Here is an 18,456-nt window from a genome sequence, read left to right on the forward strand (position 1 = left end):
GGCCAACACCACGCCCGGCCGCCTTTGTCTCCCCAGTGGCGACGTTTACACACCGAACCAGGTACTCATTTGAGGCTGAGTCGACCTAGGGGAGGCCCAGGACCGGTTCAGATAATCGTCACTGGGTGTTGGCCGTGAGCGGGAATCGCCGGGTTCGTAGCACCGCTGCACAAGCCACACACGCTACACATACATGCAACTAAGCACACACCACACACACACACCTCAGCAAAGACAAAGATCCCCCGTATAGCTTTAGCCGATGTTTTGCGGCAAGGGCTGTTCGCGAGCACTTATTCAAGTCGGCGCGGCACACACTCACCACACTCACCACACACACACCACACACACACCACACTCGTACCACACGTATCAAGCACCACACGCACACCACACACCACACACTTACCATTCACAACACACGTACCACACTCACCACACTCGCATACCACACACACACACCATACCACACACACACCACACCACACGTACCACACGTATCAAGCACCACACGCAGACCACACACTTACCATTCACAACACACGTACCACACTCACCACACTCGCACACCACACACACACACACCACACCACACGTACCACACGCACACCACACACGTACCACACGTATCAAGCACCACACGCACACCACACACCACACACTTACCACTCACAACACACATACCACACTCACCGCACTCGCACACCACACACACACCACACACACACCACACCGCACACACACCACACCACACACGTACCACACGCACACCACACACGTACCACACGCACACCACACACGTACCACACGCACACCACACCACACACGCACCACACACGTACCACACACGTACCACACACGCACCACACACACACCACACCACACACTCACCACACACGTACCACACACGTACCACACACGCACCACACACACACCACACACGTACCCCACACACGACTGCGAGTGGAGCTCCCCTAGCCCCCACTCAGGGGCTCAGCGCGAACTTCTCCCTCGCAGCGCTCGCCGCGAACCCAGACACCCCCCCAAACACCCCCCCCCAGAACCCGCCTCCCCACAGAACCCCCCCCCCCCCACAGAACCCCCCCCCCCCCCACCAACTCCCGCTGAACCCCAGAGGCCACCGTCGTTTCCGGGGGTCCCAGAGCCCCGAGGCTCCGGCCCCCTCCCCCCCCTTCTCTTTGATCCGCCACGGGGGATCGAACGGGCGCGGAAGCGCGCACCACCATGTGCGAGGAGCCGGTGGCGCGCGCGCGCAAGGGGAACCCCTCGCTCATCCCCTCCCTCTCACTCCCTCACCCACTCCCTCACCCACTCCCTCACTCACTCCCTCACCCACTCACTCACCTGCTCACTAACTCACTCACTCCCTCACCTGCTCACTCACTTCCTCACCTGCTCACTCACTCACTCCCTCACTCCCTCACCCACTCACTCCCTCACCCACTCACTCCCTCACCCACTCACTCCCTCACCCACTCACTCCCTCACCCACTCACTCCCTCACCCACTCACTCACTCCCTCACTCCCGCACCCACTCACTCACCTGCGCACTCACTCACTCCCTCACCCACTCACTCACTCACTCACCCACTCACTCCCTCACCCACTCACTCCCTCACCCACTCACTCCCTCACCCACTCACTCCTCCACTCCCTCACCCACTCACTCACCTGCTCACTCACTCACTCCCTCACTTGCTCACTCACTCACCTCACCTGCTCACTCACTCACTCACCCATTCACTCCCTCACCCACTCACTCACTCCCTCACCTGCTCACTCACTCCCTCACCTGCTCACTCACTCACTCCCTCACTCACTCCCTCACCCACTCACTCACTCCCTCACCTGCTCACTCACTCCCTCACCTGCTCACTCACTCCCTCACCTGCTCACTCACTCACTCCCTTACCAACTCACTCTCTCTCTCACTCACTCATCCACTCGCTCTCTCATTCCCTTACTCTTCCACTCATTCTCTCTCTCACCCATCCACTTACTCTCTGTCACTCATCCACTTACTCTGTCACTCATCCACTCATTCTCTCTCACTCATCCACTCATTCTCTCTCACTCATCCACTCATTCTCTCTCACTCATCCACTCATTCTCTCTCACTCATACCCTCACTCGTCCACTCACTCTCTCTCACCCATCCACTTACTCTGTCACCCATACACTTACTCTCTGTCACTCATCCACTCACTCTCTCTCACTCATCCACTCCTTCTCTCTCACTCATCCACTTACTCTCTCATTCCCTCACTCGTCCACTCACTCTCTCTGTCACTCATCCACTCACTCTCTCTCACTCATCCACTCACTCTCTCTCACTCATCCACTCATTCTCTCTCACTCATCCACTCACTCTCTCATTCCCTCACTCGTCCACTCACTCTCTCTCTCTCACTCATCCACTCACTCTCTCATTCCCTCACTCATCCCCTCTCTCACTCATCCGCTCATCCACTCTCTCACTCATCCACTCTCACTCATCCATTCAATCTCTCATCCACTCTCACACATCCACTCACTCTCACCCAAGCGCTAACTCACTTAAACCGCTCGCGAGCTGGCTCAATCGCTCACTCATCCAATAACTCACTCGTTCACTCACTCATCCACCCGTTCATTAACCCACTCGCCCGTTCATTCATTAACTCGCTCCCTCAAGATATCGCACATGCGCTCACCACTCACTCCATCGTAGGCTCACTCACTCGGCTCCTTCACCCATTCCATAGCCCATCCACTCACTCTCCCCGTCATTCACTCGCTAATCCCACTCGCTCACCCGTTTCCATTCACCCACTCGTTCCATAGCACCCACCCACCCCTTCACCCAACAACTCACCCGCTCATTCAAAACCCTTCGCTCACCAACACCCCCCCCCTCCCTGGCCCCCGCAAACCCACTCGCTCACCACCCACTCGCTCACCACCACCACCCATTCGCTCACCACCACGGACGCGCTCACCACCACGGACGCGCTCACCACCACCACGGACGCGCTCACCACCACCACGGACGCGCTCACCACCACGGACGCGCTCACCACCACCACCCACTCGCTCACCACCACCCACTCGCTCACCTTCCTGGCCGCGGCACCCGGCCCAGAGAGCGCCGAGCAGCACTAGGAGGAGGAGGTCGCCACCGCCGCTTCCGTGGCGTCCCGACAGCATCATCATCACCTTCTTCATCACCTTCTTCTTCACCATCATCATCATCTTCTTCTTCTTCCCGGGGTGCGGACGCAGCTCCTCCCTGCCGCGCCGTGGCGCGAGACGCGTCCAGGTGGAGTTAGCCCAGACACTCCTTCCCCGCCCGCCCGCCCGCCCGCCCAACACTCTCCGCAGCCCCACCACGAGCCGGTGGGGAGGGGATGGGGGGGTGGTGGTCGATGTGGCTCCACGTACTTGCTGCTCGGGCTCAGCACGATGAGCGGCAGCGCAAGCGGCGGCAGCGGCGGCGGCGCGCGAAGCCTCCGCTTCAGATTGCCCGGCGTGTGTCGCGATGTCGGGCAACGTTCATTGCGATCTGGCGATGCGCCAGGAGCAAGCAAGGTGTGTTCCCTCTACTCCTCCTCCTCCTACTCCTCCTCCCCCCTCCCCTCGGAACCCCCTCCCTTCCGAACCCCTTCCGTGTTCTTATTGACGCCACGAACCCCCCCCCTCCCAGCGAGCGAGAGGGCGAGAGGGCGGGGAGCTGTCGGGCTTGGTGGTTGCGCGCGCGGTGGTGTGGAACGCGCGAGGCTCTCCGATCCCCTCCGTCTCGCGATGCGTAGCGATGTTGTCGAGTCCCCGGCGCCTGACAGCGAGGTGCGTGCGTGCGTGCGCGCGCGCGCGTTCGTTCTCGTGGCCTTGAGGTGCACCTAGCCTGGCACAGAGTGCTACTGCTGCTGCTGTTGTGGTCGTGTTCTCGTCTCTGCCGAATTCTTATTTTGACGCCGCGAAAAACCCAGCGACAGAGAGAGAGAGAAAGGCGGGTAGGGAGAGCGAGCGAGTTCCACGGTGGAGAGAGGGAGATAGTTCTCGAGAGTTCACTTCTCGCGACACTCGGCCACTCCAGGGCGCGGGACCAGCGCTGCACGTGCCGATCCGACCCCCACCAACGCTCGCTCCTCCTCCACTACCACCTCCACCACCACTACCACCTCCACCACCACTACCTCCACTACCACCTCCACTACCTCTACTACCACCTCCACTACCTCCTCCACTACCACCTCCACCACCACTACCACCTCCACTGCCTCCACTACCACCTCCACTACCACCTCCACTACCACTACCACTACCACCTCCACTACCACCTCCACCACCACCTCCACCACCACCTCCACCTCCACTACCACTACCACCTCCACTACCACTACCACCACCACCTCCACTACCACTACCACCTCCACTACCACCTCCACTACCACCTCCACTACCACCTCCACTACCTCCACTACCACCTCCACTACCACCTCCACTACCTCCTCCACTACCACCTCCACTACCACCTCCACTACCTCCTCCACTACCACCTCCACTACCACCTCCACTACCACCACCACCACCTCCACCTCCACTACCACCTCCACTACCACCTCCACTACCACCTCCACTACCTCCTCCACTACCACCTCCACTACCACCACCTCCACCTCCACTACCACTACCACCACCACTACCACCTCCACTACCTCTACTACCACCTCCACTACCTTCACCTCCATCAGCGGTACACGCCCCACGTGACGTCACCACACTTTGTTTTCACCCCCCCCCCCACTACGCAGCAGAGGGGGGGGGGGGGTGAGTAAATAAATTAATAAATTATCGCATCGGCCCACCCCACCCACCACCAACCCCTCCCACCAACCCCCCAACCCCCAACCAACCACCTCCACCCATCACCACCAACCCCGCCCCGCACACACCCCCCCACCCCGACACGCGTGTCGCAACCAATGACAGAGCGCGGTTGACGCATAGTGTGTTCATGATTATGCTAATGAGGTGTGGGGGTGGGGGAAGGGGGAGGGGCGGGTGGGGGTTGTCCTTGCAGTGAGTGAACGGGAAGGATTCTGCGTAAAGATGGGTGCTGGTATTACGTGTAATATAATACATGGAAATTATGAATGAATAATACATTACAATGAGTATTATAACTACAGCATTCTGATTTACTTATTTATCCAGGCTCCTTCCGACGCCACATGCGGTTTTTATTTTTTCTATTTCAAGACGCTCACAATCACAATATTTGTTTATACCCGAGGAATCCGATAAGCCATGAAGCTCTTATTTCTCAAACATGTGCAGCCGGGGCACTGGGGGTCAGAACGTTGCAACAATGAAACAATACGACAACACAATGGAAGTGCAAAAGTATACCAAAGGTAAAGAAATCACTTGAACATTTGTTGGTACAAGTGCAACGAATCAATTGTACGTCTCAATCGGAGCACCGTGAGAAGATCCACGGCATGCGCGCGCGAGAAGCTGCGACAACCCATGTCTCCGTACAGACGGAAACAGATGGCGATGAAATTTCGATTCAAAGCTTTCGTCACTGCAAGGATTCATCTTCTTTGGGTCTTTCGGTAAAGTCACGTAGAATGAGAATAAAATAATAAATTGATCAAATAACACAATAAAATTCTCACGACGTTTCGGGCCACAACACAAGCGGCCTTCATCAGGTGAAGGGACGAGACTGTCTGGAGGACAGCGCTGGAGCGAACACAGCCAAGCCCAGATCGCGACCTTTAAGCTGTGTGAGAAGAAACAAAGCGCCTTGACAAATGAAATAGCATAGAATTTAGCATTGAAATAGCTGAGTGATTAGCTTGTGACTGGTCACAGAAATGGCTATGTTAAAGTCAAAGCATACACATCCGCAGAGGCACCCCTTGACAAAGGAATTAGCATAGAATTTAGCATTGAAATAGCTGAGTGATTAGCTTGTGACTGGTCACAGAAATGGCTATGTTAAAGTCAGAGCATACACATTCACAGAGCCACCTAGTACAAATGAAACAGGAGAATTTAGCATTGAAATAGCTGAGTGATTAGCTTGTGACTGGTCACAGAAATAGCTATGTTAAAGTCAGAGCATAAACCTTCACAGAGGCACCTAGTACAAATCAAACAGGAGAATTTAGCATTGAAATAGCTGAGTGATTAGCTTGTGACTGGTCGCAGAAATAGCTATGTTAAAGTCAAAGCATACACATTCACAGAGGCACCTAGTACAAATCAAACAGGAGAATTTGGCATTGAAATAGCTGAGTGATTATCTTGTGGCTGGTCACAGAAATGGCTATGTTAAAGTCAGAGCATACACATTCACAGAGGCACCTAGTACAAATCAAACAGGAGAGTTTAGCATGGCGATGAGTCGACTTGCTGCACTGCCTTCTCGTCCTCCACGAGGCGCAGCTTCCACGACATCTGTGCGCGATCCACCAACTCCTTCGCCGCTGCCTCCACAGCAGGGCCGTAATTATAATTTATATTGGGGGGGGACACATCCCCTCCCCCCCCCAATATTCAAATATGCTCAAAATGCCCCCCCCCATGCAATATATTGCTATAAAATAGATTTGTATTTATATGATTGTGGTTATGGTTGTACTTTAAGAATCCTTAATCTCTGCCATTACATTCAATGAAACAAGAAAAGGTAAAAAATAAAAAAATACAGAGCAATGTAATACAATATACACTATTAGACATTATTGTAAAAAATAAATAAAAAGTTCATCCTATGTGTTCGTGAATTTTTTTTTTTATATTTTAGGCAGGAAATTCGTTTTCAAATTTAGATTTTTTTTCTGGGTTGGGACCCCCCCAGACCCCCTGGAAGATTTGGTCCCTCCCCCCCCAATATTGACTCCATGGCTACGGCCTTGGTCCACAGCGTAGGGTTACTCATCCAGAGTCGGGCACGTGCAGCAGCGTCGCCACCTCCACCACCAACGCAGCAGCATCAGCCCGCAACGTTTCTCTCTCGTCGCATCCGGCGGAATGATCGACTCAGCCCATCATCGCACACCCCGGGAGTCGATAAAACGATGCACCGCTTTGTGCAGCCTTCAACTGCGGTTGTTCGACGGAACAGACTTGTGATCCGCACGGCGCTGTCCTTGTGGGATTCTCGCCGCCTTTGTTTAACGGAACGAGATGAGAAGCAGCGGCGGGCGCCGATGATTTGGTTATAGTCGATACAAGCGACACGCCATTAGAGGGGGGGCGAGGTGGGGGGAGGCGAAAGGGGAGGGGGGGGTCCCCCTAGCTTAATTGGTTTGGATGATGCGTGGAAGGAGTCCGGGGTAATGCCACGGGGTAAGAGCCGCGCTGAACCCCTGTGACCTCAGCTGACCGCTAAATTCACAAGGGGGGGCGACAACACCTCCCCCACGCTTTCCAATATTATTATTATGATTCACCGTCACAACAACATCAACGCCATCACAACATCAACGCCATCGCGACAGGAAGACCAACACCATCACGACAGCAAGACCATCACAGCAAGAACAACACCAAGTGCCCGCCAGGCAACGAGACATTTTAGCAACAGACAGGGCAACCGTGAACCAAACCACCAGTTCATGTAGAACTGCACATGGTGGTGATCTTGCCTTGAGTCTGTTCAGGCTATACGGAGGAATCTTCATCTTCGTGTGGATAGCGTCTAAAAGCAAAGTGATTCTAGATTTGAAGCTTTCGTGACTGCAAGGATCCATACTCTTTGACTTTATTCGGTAAAGTCACGTAGGCAAAAAAATAAAACAACAAAAAAATCACGACGTTTCGGCCACAACACAAGTGGCCTTCATCAGGTGCTGTCCTCTGGACAGTCCGGTCCCTTCACCTGATGAAGGCCACTTGTGTTGTGGCCGAAACGTCGTGGTTTTTTGTTGTTGTATTTTTTACCTACGTGACTTTACCGAATAGAACCAAAGAGCAAGCAAAGCGATGTTCTGACCCGTTATAGACGTGGACTTTCCGACGATATTTTCATGAACGTATGCGTTAACTGCGTCACACGACGGTACACAATGCAGACCGTGCCGGATTACCGTAGTAGCAAAAGTAGCTACCACATGTGTAGTAGCTACGTGTATATGTAGTAGCTATGTACATATGTAGTAGCTATGTACATATGTAGTAGCTATGTACATATGTAGTAGCTATGTACATATGTAGTAGCTATGTGTATATGTAGTAGCTATGTGTATATGTAGTAGCTATGTACATATGTAGTAGCTATGTACATATGTAGTAGCTATGTACATATGTAGTAGCTCTGTACATATGTAGTAGCTATGTACATATGTCGTAGCTATGTGTATATGTAGTAGCTATGTACATATGTAGTAGCTATGTACATATGTAGTAGCTATGTACATATGTAGTAGCTATGTACATATGTAGTAGCTCTGTACATATGTAGTAGCTATGTACATATGTAGTAGCTATGTGTATATGTAGTAGCTATGTACATATGTAGTAGCTATGTACATATGTAGTAGCTATGTACATATGTAGTAGCTATGTACATATGTAGTAGCTATGTACAAATGTAGTAGCTCTGTACATATGTAGTAGCTATGTACATATGTAGTAGCTATGTGTATATGTAGTAGCTATGTACATATGTAGTAGCTATGTACATATGTAGTAGCTATGTACATATGTAGTAGCTATGTACATATGTAGTAGCTATGTACATATGTAGTAGCTATGTACATATGTAGTAGCTATGTACATATGTAGTAGCTATGTACATATGTAGTAGCTATGTACATATGTAGTAGCTATGTACATATGTAGTAGCTATGTACATATGTAGTAGCTATGTACATATGTAGTAGCGACTACAAGGGTCCCGCGCTAACTGCCTTCAAGCTTTCTATTCCGGTTCGGTGATTCTGCACTAGCTCTATTACTATAGTACTACACTGCCTTCAACTTTTACGAACGACTGGGTGTTTAAGGTTTGGCGATTTGTCGTATTATCTGGCTGCATAGCAAATGAAAAAATACAATTACTTTTCGATGCAAGTAAAAAAATGTATGTGTTTGAATATTGATGTGTTTTTTTTATTTAGCGCCCCCTTCCATAACATCATATGCCTACAGGCCCCGCACTAGCTCGATCCGGCACTGAACACAGGTGTTTTGGGTTAGATCGCCTAGATATAAATGTGTCGTTTATAAATGCGTCGTTCAACAACCCCAAAAAAACCTGCATTGTGGAATGAAATCGGTCGCAAAAGCCTGCCGCGTGCTAAACTCATCGGCGACGCGTTTCGGCACGCGGGCTCAACGTTCGAAAACGTCGTCGACGCGTTTCAACAAACAACAACAACAACAAAAACAGCGCGTTCGTAAATGATCAATAATCACGGCGACCAATAGGCGGTCGAGAGTGAGCCGAACGCGGTTTCTCTGCGCCCGCCCAGACCGGAGCAATCGAGGGCACAACAACAACACCAACAACAACACCACCAACGACAACAACAGCCGCAGCCATTCGCCACTAAGTGGCGGTGACGTCGCCACGTCGCTTGTTGTGCCAGGGCTAGGTGCACGGCGAGGCTGCCACGTGCAAGTGTCGAACGCTCGCCGGCAGTAGGCCACGGGGCAGAAGAAGGCACGTGGTGCCACGGGTCGACTGACTGAGATGAGTGGCCCGATGCGCCACCTGTGCTCCCCTGCCCCCCCGATTGTGCACGCGCACGCACGCGCACGCACGCGCACCATCCACGCGGACCAGAACACAAGCAACTAGAGGCCCCCTCCCCAGGCGCGCGCTCTGAAGACGATGTCCATTCAGCAGGCGCGAGCAATGGAAAAAAAGTCGACAACGTTGCAATGCGGCATTTGTATTGTTATTATTTTATGTTTATATATGTGTGATGATGATGATGAGTTTTATAAATGTGACTTTGTGTAACGCCTCTCGAATTCATGATTTCACGTTGCCAATCATTAATTGAGGATACGTTAAGAACGCTAATTAACACGTTGCCGATACTTTGATGGTATATTGTATACGTTTTAAAAAAGAAAGAAAACAGACATTTTGATTTAAAGCTTTCGTGACTGCAGTAATTCATATCCTTAGCTCTTTCGCTAAAGTCACGTTGAAGGGAAACAATAAAATAATAAAATATATATATAAAACAATAATAATTTCTCACGAAACGTCGTGAGAAATTATTATTTTTTGTATAATTATTATTGTTATATATATTATTATTTTATTGTTTCCCTTCAACGTGACTTTACCGAAAGAGCTAAGAATATGAAAACAGACATTGCCAAATATATTGCTTCAAATATCAAGCAATGCAAATCACGACGAATCGCGGTTTGAATTTGCGAGATGTTAGCTACCTCGCCTGGTATACAGGAGGTTGGGGGTTCGATCCTCGACCCTGACGATGCCTGCTGTATATTTGGAGTTTGCGTGTCTCTCTCTCTCTCTCCCTGTAGTCGCGTGGATTTTGTTATCCCGGTCCTCTGTTTTTTTCCCCCCCTCCACGTTCAGAAACGCGCATTGAGATTATTTAGATGAATTCTGGTGCCGTAAGTGTCCAAATGATGGGGCCACTTTGTTGAGCTATCATTTGTGGCCAGGTCGCTTCTGAAGAATAAGTTGATGCCTCAGCGGGGCGTTGCCTGGTAGGATGGGGATGGTTTCGTGTTGTATTTATTTGTGTTTTGGTGATTTGTTTAACTCTCTTGTACTTTGCACTCCTATCGCCGTGTCGTTGTTACCGTTCGTTGTTGTAACGTTTGCACTCCGTGGCCCCCTACTGGACATCTGTGAAAACAAAAACAAAAAACCAAAGAGCTTCATAGCTCATTGGAATCCCTCCGGTCGTAAGTAAATCATTCCGATTCTGACAATACTTGCGCCGAGTAGCGGGGCGCAACTTATGACTCCAGCGTGCCCTGTTCCATTCGCTCGTACCGCACGTTAAAGATCCACGCCGCGGGTTTTATTCATTATTTCTACGCGGCCACGACCCCACTGAGCGCTCTCAGATCACCACCAGCATCTCAGATGCTGCTGCTGCTGCTCCTGCGAATTCCCGGAGCGGGGCAGCGCAGCGTCTTATCGAGACTTTAACGCACAGCTGCTTGAAGATTCCCCCCCCCCACCCCACCCCTCATGTACCGGCGTGAACGGCACCCTCGTTTTGTTAGTACACGCTTTATTTTAACTCACTCTGTCTGTTGTTGTTGTTGTCGTTGTAGCCTCAAATCTTGCGATTCAATTTTAACCCACTTTCCAATGTGGTATCGACTGCAAACTTGGTATATCTTCTTTGGTTCTTTCGGTAAAGTCACGTAGAATGAGAATAAAATAATAAAATGAAACGATAAAATTCTCACGACGTTTCGGCCACAACACAAGTAGCCTTCTTCAGGTGAAGGAACAAAACTGTCGGGACGACAGAGCTTTAAAGTTTTGTCGGGACGAAAGTTTTCTTCCTTCACCTGTAGACGGCTACTTGTGTTGTGGCCGAAACGTCGTGATAATTTTATTGTATTATTTTATTCTCATTCTACGTGACTTTACCGAAAGAACCAAAGAAGATTAATCCTTGCAGTCACGAAAGCTTTAAATCGAAACTTGGTATACGTATGTCATACTGATGACAAAACTATATTTTATCATAACAAAAAATACATATTTAAAACATTATTTTTTATATGTTATGTTTCTGCTTGGGTCTAATTGTGCCACGCTCAGCTGACGTTGGCTGTAATTGCCCACGGTTCCTTACGTTGTGGCAAGCTTCTGCCATTGCTAGTACATTTCATTAAAGCGCGTTTAAAAAAAAAAGTTTAAAAAAAAAATTATTACTTATTATTGAACCTTCTCAACGTGCTCGGTTGTCGGGGGGCGTGGACGCGCGTGACGACGAGCACCGTCACGTGACGTTTTGTTTGTTGTGTCGTGCGTGGCGTGTCAAGCGCCACGTGACGCAGCGCGTGCTTTTTTTTTCTTGTATTGCGTTCGGTTACTTCTGTTTTTTTTTGTTCGCTGGTGACGTTGTGTTCCGTATCGGAATCGCTTCCAGTGCTGCTGCTGCTGCTGCGGCTGCTGCTGCCGGCGGCAAAAAAAAAGTTGTTTAAAAAATAGTCAGACGAGAGCGAGAGAGAGAGGGGGAGGGTGAGCGAAAGATTCAAGTTTTTTTTTAGCATCTGCCCGAGAGACTGCGGCGAGTCACTGCAGCTCACCCGAGTTTTAATTCACCTTGGCTCAAAGGTGAAAATAGAAACTTCCCAAGGGGAAGGAGGGGTGTGGGGGTGGGGAGTGCGGGATTTTTCTGCCCCCGATATGGGGGACAAGAGGCAGTCGTAAGTGCGAGGGGTGAGAGAGAGGGGCTGATGGTTGGGACGGTGAGAGACAGTCGGTGGGACGGAGAAGCTTGGGGTGAAGGTGGAGATCGAGGGGTTGACATGGGGGGAGTGAGAGGCAGTCGGAGCACAAGGATGTGGATGCGACAGAAGCGATGTCTTGCTTTAATCTCCCTCTCTCTCCATCTCCCTCCCCCTCTCTCTCTCTCTCTCCATCCCCCTCTCGTCTTTATTTTTATTTTTCTTACGATCAGAGGAAAACAGAAGATGCTCGGTGTAGTCGGCACTTTGCTTCGTTCATCATTTAGTTTTTTTAACGCTTTGCTTTATGTTAACCCCCCCCCCCCTTTTAAATGAAATATTTAACAAAAGATTTCTCGCTCTGCTCTCCTTACCCCTTCCCTCTCTCTCTCTACCCCCCTCTCTGCTCCCCCCCTCTCTCTCTACTCCCTCCCCTCTCTCTCTACCCCCTCTCTTCCTACTCCATGTCACTCTCGCTCATTCTCTCTCTTTTTTCTTTTTTCTTTTTAACTACGACAAGTGCTGCATTTGCACGCAGCCCTTCCCACAGTCAAACCGCCTCCGACGGCTAGCTTATTCTCTCTTGATCTCCACCCCCCTCGCCCTCTCTCTCTATCTCCCTCTCTCTCTCTCCATCTCCCTCTCACTCCACCTCCCTCCCCCTCTCTATCTCCCTCTCTCTCCCTCTCTCTCTCTCCATCTCCCTCCCCCTCTCTATCTCCCTCTCTCTCCATCTCCCTCTCTCTCTCTCTCCATCTCCCTCTCTATCTCCATCTCCCTCTCTCTCTATCTCCCTCTCTCTACATCTCTCTCTATCTCCCTCCCCCTCTCTATCTCCCTCTCTCTCCATCTCCCTCGCCCTCTCTCTCCATCTCCCTCTCTCTCTCCATCTCCCTCTCATTCCATCTCCCTCCCCCTCTCTATCTCCCTCTCTCTCTATCTCCCTCTCTCTCCATCTCCCTCCCCCTCTCTATCTCCCTCTCTCTCCATCTCCCTCTCTATCTCCATCTCCCTCTCTCTCTATCTCCCTCTCTCTCCATCTCTCTCTATCTCCCTCCCCCTCTCTATCTCCCTCTCTCTCCATCTCCCTCCCCCTCTCTATCTCCCTCTCTCCATCTCCATCTCCCTCTCTCTAAATCTCCCTATCTCCCTCCCCCTTTCTATCTCCCTCGGCCTCTCTCTCTCCATCTCCTTCTCTCCAGCTCCATCTGCCTCGCCCTCTCTCTACATCTCCCTCGCTCGCTCTCTCTCTCTCTGCCACTCGCTCGCTCTCTCTCTCTGCTACTCGCTCGCTCTGTCTGCCGTTTATTGTTCAAGCGGGCGCAACCGCCGTCGCCCTCCGAGCTGCGCGAATCAGCTGAGCACCGATTCTCGGGGGGAGGGGGGCGCATGCGCAGCGACGACCCCCCCCCCCATCCCAACCCAGATTAGCAATCAATAGCAGGGCTCTGATAGATCAATAGACCCCCCCCCCCCCACCACCACCACCACCCTAAAAAGCAACAAACAAAGATCCCCCGTATAGCATGAACAAGACTGTTGAGGCAAGTGCTGTTAGCGAGCAGCACCTATTAAGGCCGGCACGTTACACGAGGGGGTGGGTAGCTAGCACCACGCCCGACCGACCGCCTTTGTCTCCCCATACCGCACCGGGTGCTCATCTGAGGCTGAGTCGACCTAGGGGGAGGCCCAGGTTCGGTTCAGATAATCGTCACTGGTGTGGGCCGTGAGCGGGAATCGAACTCGGATCGTCGAGTTCCTAGCGCAGGGTGCTAACCGCTACACCACTGCTCCCCACAATCACACCAACAACCACCATGACCATCTCCATCATCCACATTCTTCCCGGTGTCACGAAGATGATCTCCGAAAATGAATCCCATCCCTCACTCCAATCCCTCCCTCCCTGCCTCCCATCCCTCCCTCCCATCCCTCCCTCTGTCCCGTGGAGCGCGGTGAATGGAGACGGCCCCCCCCCCCCCCCACTACGCGTCCAGGAGTCAAATCACAAACTCTCCCTAAGCTCTGTGGTCCTCGACATGCGCAGGTGTTATCGGCCAATTGACGAGCACACGCGGGATGGCAACCGGAGCACCCGGAGAAAACCCAACGTGTGCGAGGGGGCAACACTCAATCCCATGCGGGCGGAACACGTGGGAGTCCACGTTTTTTTTGGGCTGTTACCGCCTTCACCTGGCAGAGCCAACATCCCTCGCAGCTGCCTCTGCAGGCCGCGCTAGCAGCCGCCAGTAAATGGCGCGATATCATAAACAATTCAGCATCATACTTGTTATTGTCATCATGATCATGTAAGCAAAGACAAAGATCTCCCGTGTAGCCTTTGAGAGGCTATTGGGCCAAGTTCTGCGAGCGAGGAGCACCTACGAAGGCCGGAACGGCACAAGACGGGGTGGGCGGCCAGCACCACGCCCGGCCGCCTTTGTCTCCCCATTGGCGATATTTTACACGTCTCACCGGGTACCTATTTAAGGCTGAGTCGACCTAGGCGAGGCCCAATACCAGTTCAAGTATTCTCCACTGCCATTGGTTGTGAGCGGGAATCGACCTCCGGTTGAAGTGTTCGTAGCGCAGTGCGCCAACCACTGCGCCACCGCTCCCCACGATGTGAACGGTCACACTCCGAGCCGCCAAATACAGGGCCTGGGTTGAACTCCGGTTCGGACACAACGCCAGAGACAGTGTCTGAACTCAGGCGTGGCTGTCCCCTAGGTCGACTCAGCCTTCACTGAGAACCCAGGCAGGGCGCGTCAACTCTCTGGGCGGCGACTGGGAGACAAAGGCGGCTGGGCGTGGTGCTGCTGTTCAGTGACTGAACTCAGGCGTGGCTGTCCCCTAGGTCGGCTCAGCCTTCACTGAGAACTCAGGCAGGGCGCGTCAACTCTCTGGGCGGCGACTGGGAGACAAAGGCGGCTGGGCGTGGGGCTCACGGCGCCTGCACGACCACCCCCTCGCTCGCGACCGTCAACGCACAAACACACGTGCGTACAGTGCACACACAAGACAAAATAATCACCCGTGTGGCCTCAAAGAACGTTGGGGGGGGGGGGAAAGTGCTGTTAGCGAGCACCTATTAAGATCGGCGCGACCCACGTAGGCGGCGGTGAGGACAGTTTCACTCCCGGCTGCCTTTGTCTTCCCACCACGTCGCACGCCCCTTCCCCTATTGCTGATAGCTTACACAACGCAGCGGATAGGTGCCCGTTCGAGTTCTGACCTCACGCCCCCACTGATGATAGCCGCGACCGGCAAAGTCACGTGGCCGGGATCGTAGCGCAGCGCGCGGAGGCGAAGGGTCGTGGGCGCAGACACGGAGACACGAGGGACAGGGAGAGAGGGGAAGAGGGAGACACAGGGAGATCGTGGAGACAGGGAGACACAGGGAGATCGTGGAGACAGGGAGACAGGGGAAGAGGGAGACACAGGGAGATCGTGGAGACACGAGGGACAGGGAGAGAGGGGGAAGAGGGAGGAGACAGGGAGATCGTGGAGACAGGGAGACACAGGGAGATCGTGGAGACAGGGAGACAGGGGAAGAGGGAGACACAGGGAGATCGTGGAGACAGGGAGACACAGGGAGATCGTGGAGACAGGGAGACAGGGGAAGAGGGAGACACAGGGAGATCGTGGAGACACGAGGGACAGGGAGAGAGGGGGAAGAGGGAGGAGACAGGGAGATCGTGGAGACAGGGAGGCACAGGGAGATCGTGGAGACAGGGAGACACAGGGAGATCGTGGAGATAGGGAGACAGGGGAAGAGGGAGACACAGGGAGATAGTGGAGACAGGGGAAGAGGGAGACAGGGGGAAGAGGGAGACACAAGGAGATAGTGGAGACAGGGAGGCACAGGGAGATCGTGGAGACAGGGAGACAGGGGAAGAGGGAGACACAGGGAGATCGTGGAGACACGAGGGACAGGGAGAGAGGGGGAAGAGGGAGACAGGGGAAGAGGGAGACACAGGGAGATCGTGGAGACAGGGAGACACAGGGAGATCGTGGAGACAGGGAGACAGGGGAAGAGGGAGACACAGGGAGATAGTGGAGACAGGGGAAGAGGGAGACAGGGAGATAGTGGAGACAGGGAGATAGTCGAGACAGGGAGATCGTGGAGACAGGGGAAGAGAGAGACAGGGAGATCGTGGAGACAGGGAAAGAGGGAGACAGGGAGATCGTGGAGACAGGGAAAGAGGGAGACAGGGAGCTAGGGGAAGAGGGAGACAGGGGGGCATGAAGACAGGGGGACATGGAGACAGGGGAAGACAGAGACAGGGAGACAGGGGAAGAGGAAGACAGTGGAGTAGGGGACACAGGGAGACAGCGGAGACATGTGAACATGAAGACAGGGGGACATGGAGACAGGGGAAGACAGAGACAGGGAGACAGGGGAAGAGGGAGACAGTGGAGTAGGGGACACAGGGAGACAGCGGAGACATGTGAACATGAAGACACGAGGATTGCGAGACACAGGGAAGGAGACAGCTCCCCGGCTGACAGGGCGTGGAAGACGGCAGTGGGGAAGGAGGAAGGAGGAGTGGGAGGATGGAAGAGGTGGGGGGTGGGGGGGGGGGGGGGGTTTTCTCAGCTCGGTGTCCTGAGGGCGACACCGAGATAATTGCACGCCTAATCACCCTCCAGCCCGAGCCGTCAGAGTCACCCCCCTCCCCACCCCTCCCCTTCCCCCTCCCCTCACTCCCCCCCCTGACCACGATGCCCCCCACCCCCCCCCCCCGTGCCGCGTCAGTCGCTCTGTTTGCGCGATCGTTAGTCCGCTCGGCCTGCGTGTCCTGCTCGTCCGCGTTAATTGCGACTTCAGCAGAAGGGACCCCCACGGGGTGGCGGCGGGGGGGGGGGAGGGGGGTAGAGGGGGTAGAGGGGGAGGGGGGTAGAGCAGGAGGGGGGTAGAAGAGGAAGCGGGGGGGGGGGGTAGAGGAGGAGGGGGGGTAGAGGAGGAGTGGGGGGTAGAGGAGGAGGGGGGGTAGAGGAGGAAGCGGGGGGGGGTAGAGGAGGAGGAGGGGTAGAGGAGGAGTGGGGGGGGGTAGAGGAGGAGGGGGGGTAGAGGAGTAGGAGGGGGGGTAGAAGAGGAAGCGGGGGGGTAGAGGAGGGGGGGGATAGAGGAGGAGGGGGGGGGGGGGTAGAGGAGTAGGAGGGGGGGATAGAGGAGGAGGGGGGGGTAGAGGAGTAGGAGGGGGTAGAAGAGGAAGCGGGGGGGGTATAGGAGGAGTGGGGGGGTAGAGGAGGAGTAGAGGAGTAGGGAGGGGGGGTAGAAGAGGAAGCGGGGGGGGGTAGAGGAGGAGTGGGGGGGTAGAGGAGGAGGGGGGGGGTGTCTCGGCATTCCCTACCCTGCCCCCCCACACCCCGCGTGTTTTTTGAGTCCGCGTGCCCGCGCTGTTCTGAGCACGAGCGGTCATCTAAAACGACGATCGACGTTCCAGGCAACGGCCCTTTATTTCATTCTTGTTGTTAGGCCACATTACTTCAAATGCCGCGCGGGGAGATCGAATTCAACCGGCGACCTGTGGACCTCAATTTTAATGCTTTAACCATTGCATCACGACAGCTCCGAGGGTGATGATGGTACTAATGACAATGACGACGGTACTGATGGTTATGATGGTAATGAAAGTGATTATTGATGGTGGTAATGATGGTGATGATGGTGATGATGGTGGTGGTGATGACGTTAGTCATGATTGATGATGGAAATCATGGTGGTGATGATGATGATTGTGGTAATGATGGTGATGATGGTGATCGTGGTGATGGTGACGTTAGTCATGATTGATGATGGTAATGATGGTGATGATGATGCTGGTGAAGCTAGTCATGATTAATGATGGTAATCACGGTGTACGAGTAGATTAAATCTCGGCATTTAAGCAAGCAACCTTCAGATGCAAGGTGCATTAACCTCGTTAACCTCGTTAGCGTTGTGTATGATGATGAGAGTCAGACCAGGGCCCACATCTAACGGAGGGGGCCGTGCCAATGCTGGCAGCTCGCCAGCATTGGCTCCA

General features: G+C 53.2%; 1 protein-coding gene across 1 annotated transcript in view; it reads right to left on the reverse strand.

The window, feature by feature from the left end:
- The window catches only part of LOC116954713 (uncharacterized), a 173,394-nt gene that overhangs the window by 121,759 nt on the left and 33,179 nt on the right, over window positions 1-18,456 (reverse strand). Inside the window, exons 5-6 of the mRNA XM_076052422.1 lie at window positions 3,443-3,563; window positions 3,118-3,290 (exon numbers count right to left, since the gene is read on the reverse strand). Of these exons, the coding sequence (XP_075908537.1) occupies window positions 3,118-3,290; window positions 3,443-3,563 (294 nt within the window). The remainder of the gene's footprint in view (window positions 1-3,117; window positions 3,291-3,442; window positions 3,564-18,456) is intronic.

Source organism: Petromyzon marinus, chromosome 56, assembly GCF_048934315.1.
Source record: "Petromyzon marinus isolate PM22_M1 ecotype Great Lakes invasive population chromosome 56, UKy_Petmar_22M1.pri1.0, whole genome shotgun sequence".
Lineage (NCBI taxonomy): Eukaryota > Metazoa > Chordata > Hyperoartia > Petromyzontiformes > Petromyzontidae > Petromyzon > Petromyzon marinus.